Here is a 14,493-nt window from a genome sequence, read left to right as displayed (position 1 = left end):
TTAGCTGGGCTTGAGTCCTGGAGGTGGGCACTGTGCCCACCCCTCTGAAGTAGGGATGGGCACATACCAGTTTGGAGGGTCATGTGAACTGTGATGTCGGAACACTTCTTTCAGAGTCAGTGATTAAATTAGTGATAGTGAAAGTGTTTCTTCTTGTTTTGTGTAACCCTACCTTGGTGGGAGATGGTTGGTATGTTAAAAAATCATCCAATAATTTATTGGTGTAATTCTACATTCCTCCTAATTTAATAATAATGTTGTTTCATTAGGTCGTGGCCGTAGCAACTGGCGTTCTTCAGCACCAGCGGATGAATCAGTACCCCAAGTTGAACCCCCCATGGATGACTTTTATGAGCAGAATCTTGATGCTCAACCTCAGGATGTAAACATGGAAGATGGTAGTGAGGTGAGAAATTACTTAATGTGGTACAGAAGTAATAAGGTGAAGCCTTGATTCATTGATCAAATAGGGGAGAGGGGGTTGTCCATTAATGCCAATTGTCCACAAAATCCATGATTGTCTGGATTTATCGGACTTCTCCCATTAAATGCAAAATCAATTCACTCAACAAACTGTAATAACAGTGGACAGTTTTGAATTTAAAGCTTTCAGGGTCCATGCCGTAGATCTACAGCTTTACGTTGAGGGTCCAAACCGTAGATCTACGCCATGAGCTCAGCTCACTCTGATAAGCTGTGAGAAGTAAATTTGGGCCTAGATATGAGAGAATACATCTACGTGGTATGTGTGCACCACATAAAACAAATCCTGCAGCACACAGTGCAAAATGAGAGAGAAAAAAAATTAGACCATAATTTTCTATTAAAACAGCGACTTTGCAGTGGTTTTTTGTATGCTCTTTATGGTTCTATTTGCGATTTCTTGGTCTCATTTGATAGAATGGAAGATATATTACAGAAATAGAGATAATTTTGATTGGTTTTAGTAATGGAAAAGGCTTGAAATTGAGCTCAAAGTAGTGAAAATGTTAAATTTTTGTCGATGTTCAAGAGTAAACAAATGACCTCACACATCTAATACACGCCAGCGGGTGGGTCTAATATACGTTCACAAATGTGATGATATTATTTATACAATTATTACTATATTGCATAACAGTAAATCTTCTATTTTTTGGTTTGAATAAAAATTCATTATGTGAATAAGAAATTAAAATGGAATTCACTTGTAAAGCCTGAAAACATAACTAATGAACAGAGGAAATGTTAGTTTAGTGCCAGGAATGCCTGCATTGTTTATTCTGGACCCTATTTTGAAATTGGAATATTTTGAACTTTGCATTAAATTGGCCAAATTACCAATTTCCGATCACATTATTTTGTAGTTGAAACAGTTGATTTGGCGATTTCTTGTGCTCAATTGATAGAATAGAAGTAATACTACTGAAATAACTAAGAATTTGGTCAACTGGAATAATGTAATTGGCCTAAAATGGGAGTCAAAGTCAGCAAAATCGCCGATGCGTAAATATCGCTGCCACATCAAAATTCACAAGAGCATAATTTCGTCAGTTTTCCACCAAATTTTGTACTTTTTGTTTTATTACCTTCAGAAAAAGATTCTCTACCATTTCATAAGAAAAAATAACAAAATTATTTTTTGAAAATTCTTGGACACTGGTGCACACTTAGAAATTTGGCCTCTGGACCCTGAAAGGGTTAATGGGCTTGGTCCCTTGTTTCTGGACATTGTCTAATCACTGCTTTTATCAACTAAATCCTAAATCTGTTAGATTGGGGTTCGTTGAATCAAGGTTTTGCTATACGGTTCCAACATGGTAAGAAATTGATGTGCACAATTGTCAAGACATTTTTAGGCAATGTTTGTCTTCTGGAACCTTGTTCACTCCTGTGACATAGTACATGAAGATAAGGTGCATGTAGTGAAGGAAGGTTAGGTATGAGCACCAGCTAAGTCAATCTCAACGTAAGTAGATCACTTGACAGCTATGTCACAGTGTGGATAGGGTGAAATGTGGTCTAGAATCATGATTGCCAAAGTATTCTAGCTATAGTAACTTTCCATTATTTGTTCAGTAGTATTAGAAATTGCAGTCAGTGAAGTTTTCAAGCACCACCGTCTGTTTAGCTTGGATTTATTGAAAATTACTTAACCCCTATTCCATTTGATCATCAGATGGCATGTGTTCTGATGGGTTGCACAGACATTGTGCTGATTGTCCCTGCTTTGTGATACTCAGGTTTCTTCCTCTTTCTCCCACTTACTTCTTGTTGCAGTATTACATAAGAACATAAGAAAGGAGGAACACTGCAGCAGGCCTGTTGGCCCATAGTTGGCAGGTCCATTACAATCCATCCCACTAACAAAACATTTGCCCAACCCAGTTTTCAATGCCACCCAAGAAATAAGCTCTGATAACTGTATCCACTCTCATATGCAACTCCCACTCAAATCCAACCCCTCTCACTCATGTATTTATCCAACCTATATTTGAAACTACCCAAGGTTTTAGCCTCAATAACCCAACTAGGTAGACTGTTCCACTCATCAACTACCCTATTTCCAAACCAATACTTTCCTACATCCCTTCTAAATCTAAACTTACCCAATTTGAATCCATTACTGCGGGTTCTCTCCTGGAGAGAGATCCTCAAGACCTTGCTAATATCCCCTTTATTAATCCCCATCTTCCACTTATACACTTCGATCATGTCTCCCCTCATTCTTCGTCTAACAAGTGAATGTAATTTAAGGGTCTTCAATCTTTCTTCATAAGGAAGATTTCTAATGCTATGTATTAATTTAGTCATTCTACGCTGAATGTTTTCTAACGAATTTATGTCCATTCTGTAATATGGAGACCAGAACTGAGCTGCATAATCTAGGTGAGGCCTTACTAAAGATGTATAAAGCTGAAGTATAACCGCTGGACTTCTGTTGCTTACACTTCTTGATATATATCCCAGCAATCTATTTGCCTTATTACGCACGCTTAGGCACTGCTGTCTTGGTTTAAGGTTGCTGCTTACCCCAAATCCTTCTCGCATTCTATACGGCTAAGTTCAACATTATTAAGCTGGTAGGTGCTAGGGTTATGGACATTTCCGAGCTTTAGAACTTTACATTTATCTACATTGAACTGCATCTGCCACTTTTCTGGCCACGAATTGAGTTTTTCTAAATCCTCCTGAAGTTGTGAGACATCAACGTCTGAATCGATTATCCTACCTATCTTCGTGTCATCAGCAAATTTGCTTATGTCACTGGTAATTCCCTCGTCAAGGTCGTTTATATATATATATAATAAACAACAATGGGCCTAAAACTAATTAATCCCTGCGGAATGCCACTTGTTACAGATCCCCACTCAGATTTAACCCCATTTATGCACACTCTCTGCTTCCTATTAGTGAGCCATGACTCGATCCATGACAGCATTTTTCCCCCAATGCCATGAGCAGCCACTTTCTTCAAAAGTCTCTGATGTGGTACTCTATCAAAAGCCTTACCAAAATCCAAATAAACAATATCGAATTCCTTATCCTGATCAACGGCCTCAAAAGCTTTGCTGAAGAAGGTCAATAAATCAGTCAGGCAGGAACGGCCCCTGGTGAAACCATGTTGAGTATCATTAATCAAATTATGCCTATCGAGATGGCTTCTTATATTATCAGCTATAATTGACTCTAGTAATTTGCCTACAATTGAGGTTAGGCTTATTGGGCGGTAATTTGACGGTAACGACTTGTCCCCTGCTTTAAAAATAGGAATTACATTAGCCATCTTCCACATATTAGGCACTACACCTGTTTGAAGAGATAAATTAAAAATATTAGTTAAAGGTTCACAGAGTTCCACTTTACACTCTTTAAGAATCCTTGAAAAAAGTTCATCAGGGCCCGGGGATTTATTTTGCTTTAACCAGTCTATCTGTTTGATAACCATTTCGCTAGTGATTGTGATACTGCATAATTTATCATCTTCAAGCCCACTATAAAAATTAATTACTAGGATATTGTCAGTGTCTTCCTGAGTGAAAACCGAGATAAAGTAATTATTAAGAATAGAGCACATTTCATTCTCCTTGTCAGTGAGATGCCCAGAGTTATTTTTAAGGGGGCCTATCTTATCTCTAACTTTTGTTCTATAAACCTGGAAAAAACTTTTTGGGTTAGTTTTCGAATCCCTAGCAATTTTAATTTCATAGTCCCGAGCCTGGTTACAGACCGGGCCGCGAGGGCGTTGACCCCCAAAACCCTCTCCAGGTATTCTCCTTGAACGGTGGGGTCAGAGAAATGTGTGATCCATGAATGATGGGGTCAAAGAAATGTGTGATCCATGAATGGTGGGGTCAAAGAAATGTGTGATCCATGAATGGTGGGGTCAAAGAAATGTGTGATCCATGAATGGTGGGGTCAAAGAAATGTGTGATCCATGAATGGTGGGGTCAAAGAAATGTGTGACCCCTGAATGGTGGGGTCAAGGAAATGTGTGATCCTTGAATGGTGGGGTCAAGGGATGGTGATCCAATTCATGTCTGTATGTATAACTCACTGCGATTGTGATTAGATATTTTTTTTTATTTATTATCACACCGGCCGATTCCCACCAAGGCAGGGTGGCCCGAAAAAGAAAAACTTTCACCATCATTCACTCCATCACTGTCTTGCCAGAAGGGTGCTTTACACTACAGTTTTTAAACTGCAACATTAACACCCCTCCTTCAGAGTGCAGGCACTGTACTGTAGATATGAACATGTAATTAGTTCATTACTATTGTAACTTCTTCAGTTATCAAAGCCTTTCAACACAGTCCCTGCACCCATTATGTACTTCTGTAATCTTTTCACTGACACTCGTGAGTTGGGTATGGGGTACATAACAAAGATATTGAACTAATAAAACTTGAGGAACAATGGGCTTAGTGAAGGGTGGTCTGAAGAATGGTGGAGGCTTGACTCTGTCTGATATCCTCAGTACACTCAAGCATCTAAACTCATTACCGGTGTGAGTGATTAGTCTCCGGAAATGATGGTGTCAAAAAACGGTGGTTGCAGGCAACAGTGGTCACAGGAAACGATCGCAGGGAACGGTAATCGCAGGCAACTGTGGCCACAGGGAACGGTGGTCTCAAGGAATGGTGACCGCAGGAAACGGTGGAACTTGATCCTAGGTTTTGTAACTCACCAATAAGTCACCTTCTTGTCTTGCAGGATGAATCCGCGTATTTCCTTCAAATACTTTTTATCATTTTCTTTCTTTTTCTTGTAAAGCTTGGGTTTCTGTGTCTTGTCTACTGCACTACCCAGGTCTATAAGATTTATTTTTTATTTATTATCACACCGGCCGATTCCCACCAAGGCAGGGTGGCCCGAAAAAGAAAAACTTTCACCATCATTCACTCCATCACTGTCTTGCCAGAAGGGTGCTTTACACTACAGTTTTTAAACTGCAACATTAACACCCCTCCTTCAGAGTGCAGGCACTGTACTTCCCATCTCCAGGACTCAAGTCCGGCCTGCCGGTTTCCCTGAATCCCTTCATAAATGTTACTTTGCTCACACTCCAACAGCACGTCAAGTATTAAAAACCATTTGTCTCCATTCACTCCTATCAAACACGCTCACGCATGCCTGCTGGAAGTCCAAGCCCCTCGCACACAAAACCTCCTTTACGCGCTCCCTCCAACCCTTCCTAGGCCGACCCCTACCCCGCCTTCCTTCCACTACAGACTGATACACTCTTGAAGTCATTCTGTTTCGCTCCATTCTCTCTACATGTCCGAACCACCTCAACAACCCTTCCTCAGCCCTCTGGACAACAGTTTTGGTAATCCCGCACCTCCTCCTAACTTCCAAACTACGAATTCTCTGCATTATATTCACACCACACATTGCCCTCAGACATGACATCTCCACTGCCTCCAGCCTTCTCCTCGCTGCAACATTCATCACCCACGCTTCACACCCATATAAGAGCGTTGGTAAAACTATACTCTCATACATTCCCCTCTTTGCCTCCAAGGACAAAGTTCTTTGTCTCCACAGACTCCTAAGTGCACCACTCACTCTTTTTCCCTCATCAATTCTATGATTCACCTCATCTTTCATAGACCCATCCGCTGACACGTCCACTCCCAAATATCTGAATACGTTCACCTCCTCCATACTCTCTCCCTCCAATCTGATATTCAATCTTTCATCACCTAATCTTTTTGTTATCCTCATAACCTTACTCTTTCCTGTATTCACCTTTAATTTTCTTCTTTTGCACACCCTACCAAATTCATCCACCAATCTCTGCAACTTCCCTTCAGAATCTCCCAAGAGCACAGTGTCATCAGCAAAGAGCAGCTGTGACAACTCCCACTTTGTGTGTGATTCTTTATCTTTTAACTCCACGCCTCTTGCCAAGACCCTCGCATTTACTTCTCTTACAACCCCATCTATAAATATATTAAACAACCACGGTGACATCACACATCCTTGTCTAAGGCCTACTTTTACTGGGAAAAAATTTCCCTCTTTCCTACATACTCAAACTTGAGCCTCACTATCCTCATAAAAACTCTTCACTGCTTTCAGTAACCTACCTCCTACACCATACACTTGCAACATCTGCCACATTGCCCCCCTATCCACCCTGTCATACGCCTTTTCCAAATCCATAAATGCCACAAAGACCTCTTTAGCCTTATCTAAATACTGTTCACTTATATGTTTCACTGTAAACACCTGGTCCACACACCCCCTACCTTTCCTAAAGCCTCCTTGTTCATCTGCTATCCTATTCTCCGTCTTACTCTTAATTCTTTCAATTATAACTCTACCATACACTTTACCAGGTACACTCAACAGACTTATCCCCCTATAATTTTTGCACTCTCTTTTATCCCCTTTGCCTTTATACAAAGGAACTATGCATGCTCTCTGCCAATCCCTAGGTACCTTACCCTCTTCCATACATTTATTAAATAATTGCACCAACCACTCCAAAACTATATCCCCACCTGCTTTTAACATTTCTATCTTTATCCCATCAATCCCGGCTGCCTTACCCCCTTTCATTTTACCTACTGCCTCACGAACTTCCCCCACACTCACAACTGGCTCTTCCTCACTCCTACAAGATGTTATTCCTCCTTGCCCTATACACGAAATCACAGCTTCCCTATCTTCATCAACATTTAACAATTCCTCAAAATATTCCTTCCATCTTCCCAATACCTCTAACTCTCCATTTAATAACTCTCCTCTCCTATTTTTAACTGACAAATCCATTTGTTCTCTAGGCTTTCTTAACTTGTTAATCTCACTCCAAAACTTTTTCTTATTTTCAACAAAATTTGTTGATAACATCTCACCCACTCTCTCATTTGCTCTCTTTTTACATTGCTTCACCACTCTCTTAACTTCTCTCTTTTTCTCCATATACTCTTCCCTCCTTGCATCACTTCTACTTTGTAAAAACTTCTCATATGCTAACTTTTTCTCCCTTACTACTCTCTTTACATCATCATTCCACCAATCGCTCCTCTTCCCTCCTGCACCCACTTTCCTGTAACCACAAACTTCTGCTGAACACTCTAACACTACATTTTTAAACCTACCCCATACCTCTTCGACCCCATTGCCTATGCTCTCATTAGCCCATCTATCCTCCAATAGCTGTTTATATCTTACCCTAACTGCCTCCTCTTTTAGTTTATAAACCTTCACCTCTCTCTTCCCTGATGCTTCTATTCTCCTTGTATCCCATCTACCTTTTACTCTCAGTGTAGCTACAACTAGAAAGTGATCTGATATATCTGTGGCCCCTCTATAAACATGTACATCCTGAAGTCTACTCAACAGTCTTTTATCTACCAATACATAATCCAACAAACTACTGTCATTTCGCCCTACATCATATCGTGTATACTTATTTATCCTCTTTTTCTTAAAATATGTATTACCTATAACTAAACCCCTTTCTATACAAAGTTCAATCAAAGGGCTCCCATTATCATTTACACCTGGCACCCCAAACTTACCTACCACACCCTCTCTAAAAGTTTCTCCTACTTTAGCATTCAAGTCCCCTACCACAATTACTCTCTCACTTGGTTCAAAGGCTCCTATACATTCACTTAACATCTCCCAAAATCTCTCTCTCTCCTCTGCATTCCTCTCTTCTCCAGGTGCATACACGCTTATTATGACCCACTTCTCGCATCCAACCTTTACTTTAATCCACATAATTCTTGAATTTACACATTCATATTCTCTTTTCTCCTTCCATAACTGATCATTTAACATTACTGCTACCCCTTCCTTTGCTCTAACTCTCTCAGATACTCCAGATTTAATCCCATTTATTTCCCCCCACTGAAACTCTCCTACCCCCTTCAGCTTTGTTTCGCTTAGGGCCAGGACATCCAACTTCTTTTCATTCATAACATCAGCAATCATCTGTTTCTTGTCATCCGCACTACATCCACGCACATTTAAGCAACCCAGTTTTATAAAGTTTTTCTTCTTCTCTTTTTTAGTAATTGTATACAGGAGAAGGGGTTACTAGCCCATTGCTCCCGGCATTTTAGTCGCCTCATACGACACGCATGGCTTACGGAGGAAAGATTCTTTTCCACTTCCCCATGGACAATAGAAGAAATAAAAAGAACAAGAGCTATTTAGAAAAAGGAGAAAAACCTAGATGTATGTATATATATATATGCATGTGCGTGTCTGTGAAGTGTGACCAAAGTGTAAGTAGGAGTAGCAAGATATCCCTGTTATCTTAGCGTGTTTATGAGACAGAAAAAGAAACCAGCAATCCTACCATCATGCAAAACAGTTACAGGTTTTTGTTTCACAGTCATCTGGCAGGACGGTAGTACTTCCCTGGGTGGTTGCTGTCTACCAACCTACTACCTGTGCTATGTAATTTTGCCCTTTCTTTCTAATCATGATATTTGATTCTGTTATGTCATTATGGGCAAAATCGGTCTTATGGAAATCTTTTAGTGCTTCCTTAGCTGCTTTATATGCCTTCAGGCAATCTTCCAAAGAATTCTTCAATATAAATTTTGAGAAAGTTATCCCTGTGCAATATGACATCACGATAGCCAAAGGTTCGTAAATTATTCCATAAAGTTTGGGAACTCCACCAGCACCATCAACTTTCAGGAGAGCTCTGGCTTCCTTCACAGCTTCTTCCACATAAATGTCACCGAAGAACTCCTTGACGACGACGGTGGTTGTGGAACCATCTTTTTGTTTTAAGATAGCTTTGGAAGTCTCTCCACATCCCCCTCTTCCAAGTCTTTTCTTGATATCCAGGCTGCTCCAGGATAATACAGGGATGACAGTGTCGCTGGTGGATCCACCTGTTTTTGTCTCACTGTCTGGGGGGCAGAAATTCTCTGCAAGTTCAGTACTCTTGTCCTGGAGGAGAGTCACATCCAATTTTGGCTTTTTGGAAGGTGAGGTGAGAGGTGATGTGGAGCAAGGTCTCTTGAAGTTTGCACTGACATAGCTGGCTATATCATTTGACATCTCGAGTGAGTCCTTCATAAGAAGCTGAGTCTCACTGTCAGCTTCTTGTCCGTCAGCAGTCTTAGCGAAGAAATCGTCTTTTCTTCCTTCCACTTTTGCCATTGAAGAAACGATTGTTGCTTCAGGAAAAACTCAAGTAGAAATCTCAAGAAACACTGAGTACTTTCCTAAAATAGATGGGTTGACCAAATATATTGCTAATGCACTTGATGACCAACAGTATATTTTGCACACAGGACGTCCAATAATATACTTGATACACGAGATTACCGATAATATATTCCAAAAACGGGATGTCTAATATTATAGTAATAGAAGGGATGACCAATAATATAGTTAATACAGAAGATTACCTATAATATATTCCAAAGACAGGATGACTAATACTATAGTTAATAGAAGGGATGACCAATAATATAGTTAATACACAAGATTACCGATAATATATTCCAAAGACTGGATGACTAATATTATAGTTAATAGAAGGGATGACCAATAATATAGTTAATACACAAGATAACCAATAATATATTCCAAAGACGGGATGACGAATATTATAGTAACAGAAGGGATGACCAATAATATAGTTAATACACAAGATTACCGATAATGTATTTCCAAGATGGGATGACCAATATTATAGTTAATAGAAGGGATAATTAATGATATAATTAATAGAAAGGCAATCATATAATATAGCTAGAGTGAGGAAAGTAAGTGGTTCATTATTACAAAAGAGGTCATATGTTATGTTGTTATATTTATATGGTAGGTGAGTTATGTTTGTATGTTAGGTGAGTTATGTTTGTAAAGTAGGCAAGTTATGTTTGTATGGTAGGTGAGTAAAGTTTGTATGGTAGGTGAGTTGTTTGTATGCTAAGTGAGTTGTTTGTATGGTAGATGAGTTGTGTTTGTATAGTAGGTGAGTTCTGTTTGTATAGTAGGTGAGTTCTGTTTGAATGGTAGGTGAGTTGTTTGTATGGTAGGCGTATTAGTATGGGATTGTGTATATCCCACTGTGGGAATGGGGAGGTGGTGGAGGGTCATTTCTTGATTAGGTCCCTAATTGATGTGGTGACTTTTAAGCCACTTTGATGTTGCTCTTGGTGAGAGCACAGATTATGTTATTGACCACATCATTGCTCCCACTTAGCCCTGACCAAACTTAGTGGGAGTGCATGTAGGATAGATTAAGCCCAGTGTCTGCCTCCTGGATAAAATGAATGGAAAAGGGAGTTGTGTGAAGGCTTATGATTGAGAGCATTCCTGGGACATAGAGAAATTCAAAACTGGAAATGGTGAGAGCTCCTAGAAAGCTTATTTCTCCTCCACTTTTGGTATGTGTCAGGTCATCCTTGTTAGTGGGCTTTGTTTCTGTTTTGAAGGTCAGAGTATCTGCCCAGTATCCTGCAGAGGAGGATATCAAGGAAGGAAAGCCTGCCTTCACTCTCAATAGGTTCAGCTCCACCAGTTGATCATGTCAAGGAGGTCATTAATGTTTTTATATCTAGGGTAGAAAACCCAGATGTAGTCATTGTGTTGTAACAAAGCTAAGGTGTAGCCAATAATGACTCAGAATCTTTGTTTTTAAATTATTCTTAAATATGTTGACTAGCACAGCACTAAGGCAGTTGCCATAGATAGTTAGGATCCCCTTATTACTGTGCTATTGAATATATTTAAGTATAATCTCAAAACAGAAGGATTCCGAATATTGTTCCAAACACTGTGACTTAGTTACAACTTCAATAAGATCAACTCAGTTGAGCTCACTATCAGTTTATTCTGGAGTTCGAGTGTGAAGAGTGAGATTTCTCTTCCTTGATGTCCTCTGCAGGCCACCACCTTACCTTACCTTTGATATACCTTTGAAGAGCTTCAAGAGTTTGACTACTCTCAGAGCCCAGCCATGGGCCAGGCTCGTCTGGTGCTCACCTGGTCAGCCAGGCTGTTGCTGCTGGAGGCCCGCTGCCCCGCATATCCATCACAGCCTGGTTGATCTGGCACCTGGTGAAGATACGTGTCCAGTTTCCTCTTGAAAGCTTCTGCACTTGTTCCAACTGTGTTTCAGATATCTTCTGGTAAGATGTTGACTAGTCTGGGACCCCGGATGTTGATACAGTGTTCCCTTATTGTCTCCACCACACCCCTGCTCCTCACTGGATTTATTTTACACTTCCTACCATATCTCTCACTCCATTATGTTGTTATAGCAGTGTTCAGATTTGAGACCAGGCCCTCAAGTACTTTCCTGGTATACATTATCATGTATCTCTCCTCCACTCTAATGAGTACATGTTCAAGACTTGAAGGCGCTCCCAGTAATTTAGGTGTTTTATTGTTTCAGTGCGAGCCGTAAACGATCTCTGTATTTGTTCCAGGTCTGATATTTCTCCTGCTTTGAACGGGGCCATCAACACTGAGCAGTATTCTAAATGAGGGAGCACTAGCAATTTGAAGAGTGTCACCATCAGCATTATTTCCCTTGTTTTGAAAGTTGTCAATACCCACCCCGTCATCTTCCTGGCTCTCTTGATCTTTGTCTTGTTATGGTCTTTAAAAGAAAGGTCAGCTGACATAATTATTCCCAGGTCTTTTACGTGTTCCTTTTGTTCTATTTGGTAACCCTCTTGAGTTTTGTATATAGTGTTCCTTTTGAGTTCTTCATTCTTTCCATACCTAAGCAGCTGGAACTTATCACCATTGAACGTCATGTTGTTCTCCAATGCCCACTGGAAAACCCTGCTTATGTCTTCCTGTGCTTTTTCAGTGTCCTCTACTGTAGTGACTTTCATGCCTATTTTAGTGTCATCTGCAAATGATGGTACAAAAGTGTGCCGGGTGTTTTTATCTATGTCTGCAATGAGGATGAGAAACAGCAGAGGTGCCAGGACAGTGCCTTGGGGCACTGAGCTTTTAACCTCGCTGATGCTGGATCTCTCCCTGTTCGCTACTACTTTTTGTGTTCTGTGTTAGGAACCTGAAAATCTATCTGCCTACCTTCCCCTGTAATGCCCATGGCCCTCATTTTGTGCGCTATCACTCCATGATCACATTTGTCAAACCCCTTTGCAAAATCTGTGTAAATCATATCTGCATTTTTGTCGGTCTTCCAATGCCTCCATAATTCTGTCATAATGGTTCAGCAGTTGTGACACATTCATCAAGAACCTCATCAGAAAATGACTTCATCTCTCCCCAGCTTCCACTGTTGGGATCTACACTATCCCATACTGACACTGCAGTTAAAAGTACATAAGAGAAAGTGTAAGGAACCTGTCCATCAGAACGAGCATCTACAAATATATAACCAATACTAACGATCAGAGCAATGTCTGTACTCCACAAGAAGAAGGCCACCTGGTGAATTGGAATAAGTCCCAAGTAGTTTTCACTAAGCCTGAGATAAACAAGATGACAGTGAATGAAAGCTTCACTGATTGCAGTTTCCAACACTATTGAACAAATAGTTGCAAAGGCTCTTAATATTTTGGCCCACATAATTCTAGACCACACTTTGCCCCAGATAGTGACATGGCTGTCACGAGACTTTGTTTCCACTGAGCCTAACATGATCTGACTGCTGCTTGTATCTATCCTGACCTCTCTTCACTCACTTGCACCTTGGCTTATATACAGTGCTGTTTTTTGTAGCTTCTGTTTCAGGTAAGGTTGTAGGAAGGTTTTTTCCTACTTCATGGCCTACCTGTTTGTTTGCAGCTTAGCACACTTCATTTCCTCGAAGCTTTCAGAGTTGAGCTTGTCTCACTTAAAAAAGTTAGTGTGCTTTTATCAAATATTTGGCAAACTTTTGAGGCTGTATTATGATAAAATGCACTTGTCCTGGGGCACAGCCTCAAACCTTGCCTAAGGCTGTTATCAAGGGTCAGTGATCTCCTTAGCCATTAACAAGTAGCAGATAGTAGCCATGCAAGCTGATTTGTTGGGGCTACTGGGACTTCTTAACAGTGGAATAAGCTGCTTCCAGGTAGGTCAGTCTATTTGTCATTCCTGGTTGCAGGTCCTCTTCTTATGAGGTGTCCACATCATCCTCAAAGCAGTATCCTGATAAATTTTGCTTGTGTAGGAACCCTCATATTTTGGAGCCCACTCCTGAGCCTAATATTTTTTGTATCCATTTCATCTGACAGATCACTCAGCAGTAGACTTGATGCTTACTTCCTATCAGGCTAGCGAAGATTTCGTGTTAATTCTTAGCTTCCTGATAATCCCTTTAGTCATTAACTATGGGGATATAGATCTTCCCCCCTTCCTTCACTACTTTTCCTTAATTCTAATCTCCATCCCATGTATCTTATATTTTCTTACCCTCCTCTCATCCCTCCATTATTAAAGAAATATAAATTTCAGGCTGCAGTGTGTGATAATGAGACGCAGTTGCAGGAAGGAGAACAGCCAGAGAAGAGGAAGCGACCCTGGGAGAAGCTAGGAGGTTAGCAACTACGTATTATTGTTTCATCCATTCACTATCAGCCAGAGCCTGTCCATGCACACGGCTTAAGATTTTACATAATGCTCTTTTTTCAGTCCTTAGGATATATGGTAGTAAATCAGTTAAAAGATGTTCCCTTCAAATATTTGTGTCCACACTCACCCTGGATTTGTTAAAGTTGGCCACGTAACTGCTTACTCTTTACAATTCATTTGACATGCCGAATGTCAGTGAATGCAATTAATATACAGTAAGTTAATACTAAATGCTAAGTGTTCCTCAAGTAATTCCTTTTATTTACTATATAAAAACTGGAAATTAAAAGTGAGCATAGAAAAGAGCAAGGTGATAAGGGTAACAAAAAAGTGTAGGCAATGATAGATTAGATATCAGGTTTGGAGAGAGGGAGTTTGGAAGAATTTTTTTTTTTAACATTCGTTTTCCACCGAAGCAAGGTGACTCGGAAAAGAAGATTCATCGTCACTCACTCCATCACTGTCTTGCCAGAGGCATGCCTTCAC

At 40.2% G+C, this 14,493-nt stretch overlaps 1 protein-coding gene across 6 annotated transcripts in view; it reads left to right on the top strand.

Annotated features, from left to right (window-relative positions):
* Positions 1-14,036, top strand: part of LOC138854804 (double-stranded RNA-specific editase B2-like) — a 189,721-nt gene extending 175,685 nt beyond the window's left edge. For all 6 annotated transcript variants that reach the window (XM_070099943.1, XM_070099942.1, XM_070099941.1 and 3 more), the window contains 2 exons: positions 270-406; positions 13,891-14,036. In XM_070099943.1, coding sequence (XP_069956044.1) covers positions 270-406; positions 13,891-13,977 — 224 coding nt within the window. In that variant the 3' untranslated portion in view covers positions 13,978-14,036. The remainder of the gene's footprint in view (positions 1-269; positions 407-13,890) is intronic.
* Positions 14,037-14,493: the final 457 nt, after the last annotated feature.

Source organism: Cherax quadricarinatus, chromosome 70 (genome assembly GCF_038502225.1).
Source record: "Cherax quadricarinatus isolate ZL_2023a chromosome 70, ASM3850222v1, whole genome shotgun sequence".
Lineage (NCBI taxonomy): Eukaryota > Metazoa > Arthropoda > Malacostraca > Decapoda > Parastacidae > Cherax > Cherax quadricarinatus.
The sequence above is the reverse complement of the archived record's forward strand: the minus strand, read 5'-3'. Positions and strand labels throughout refer to the sequence as shown.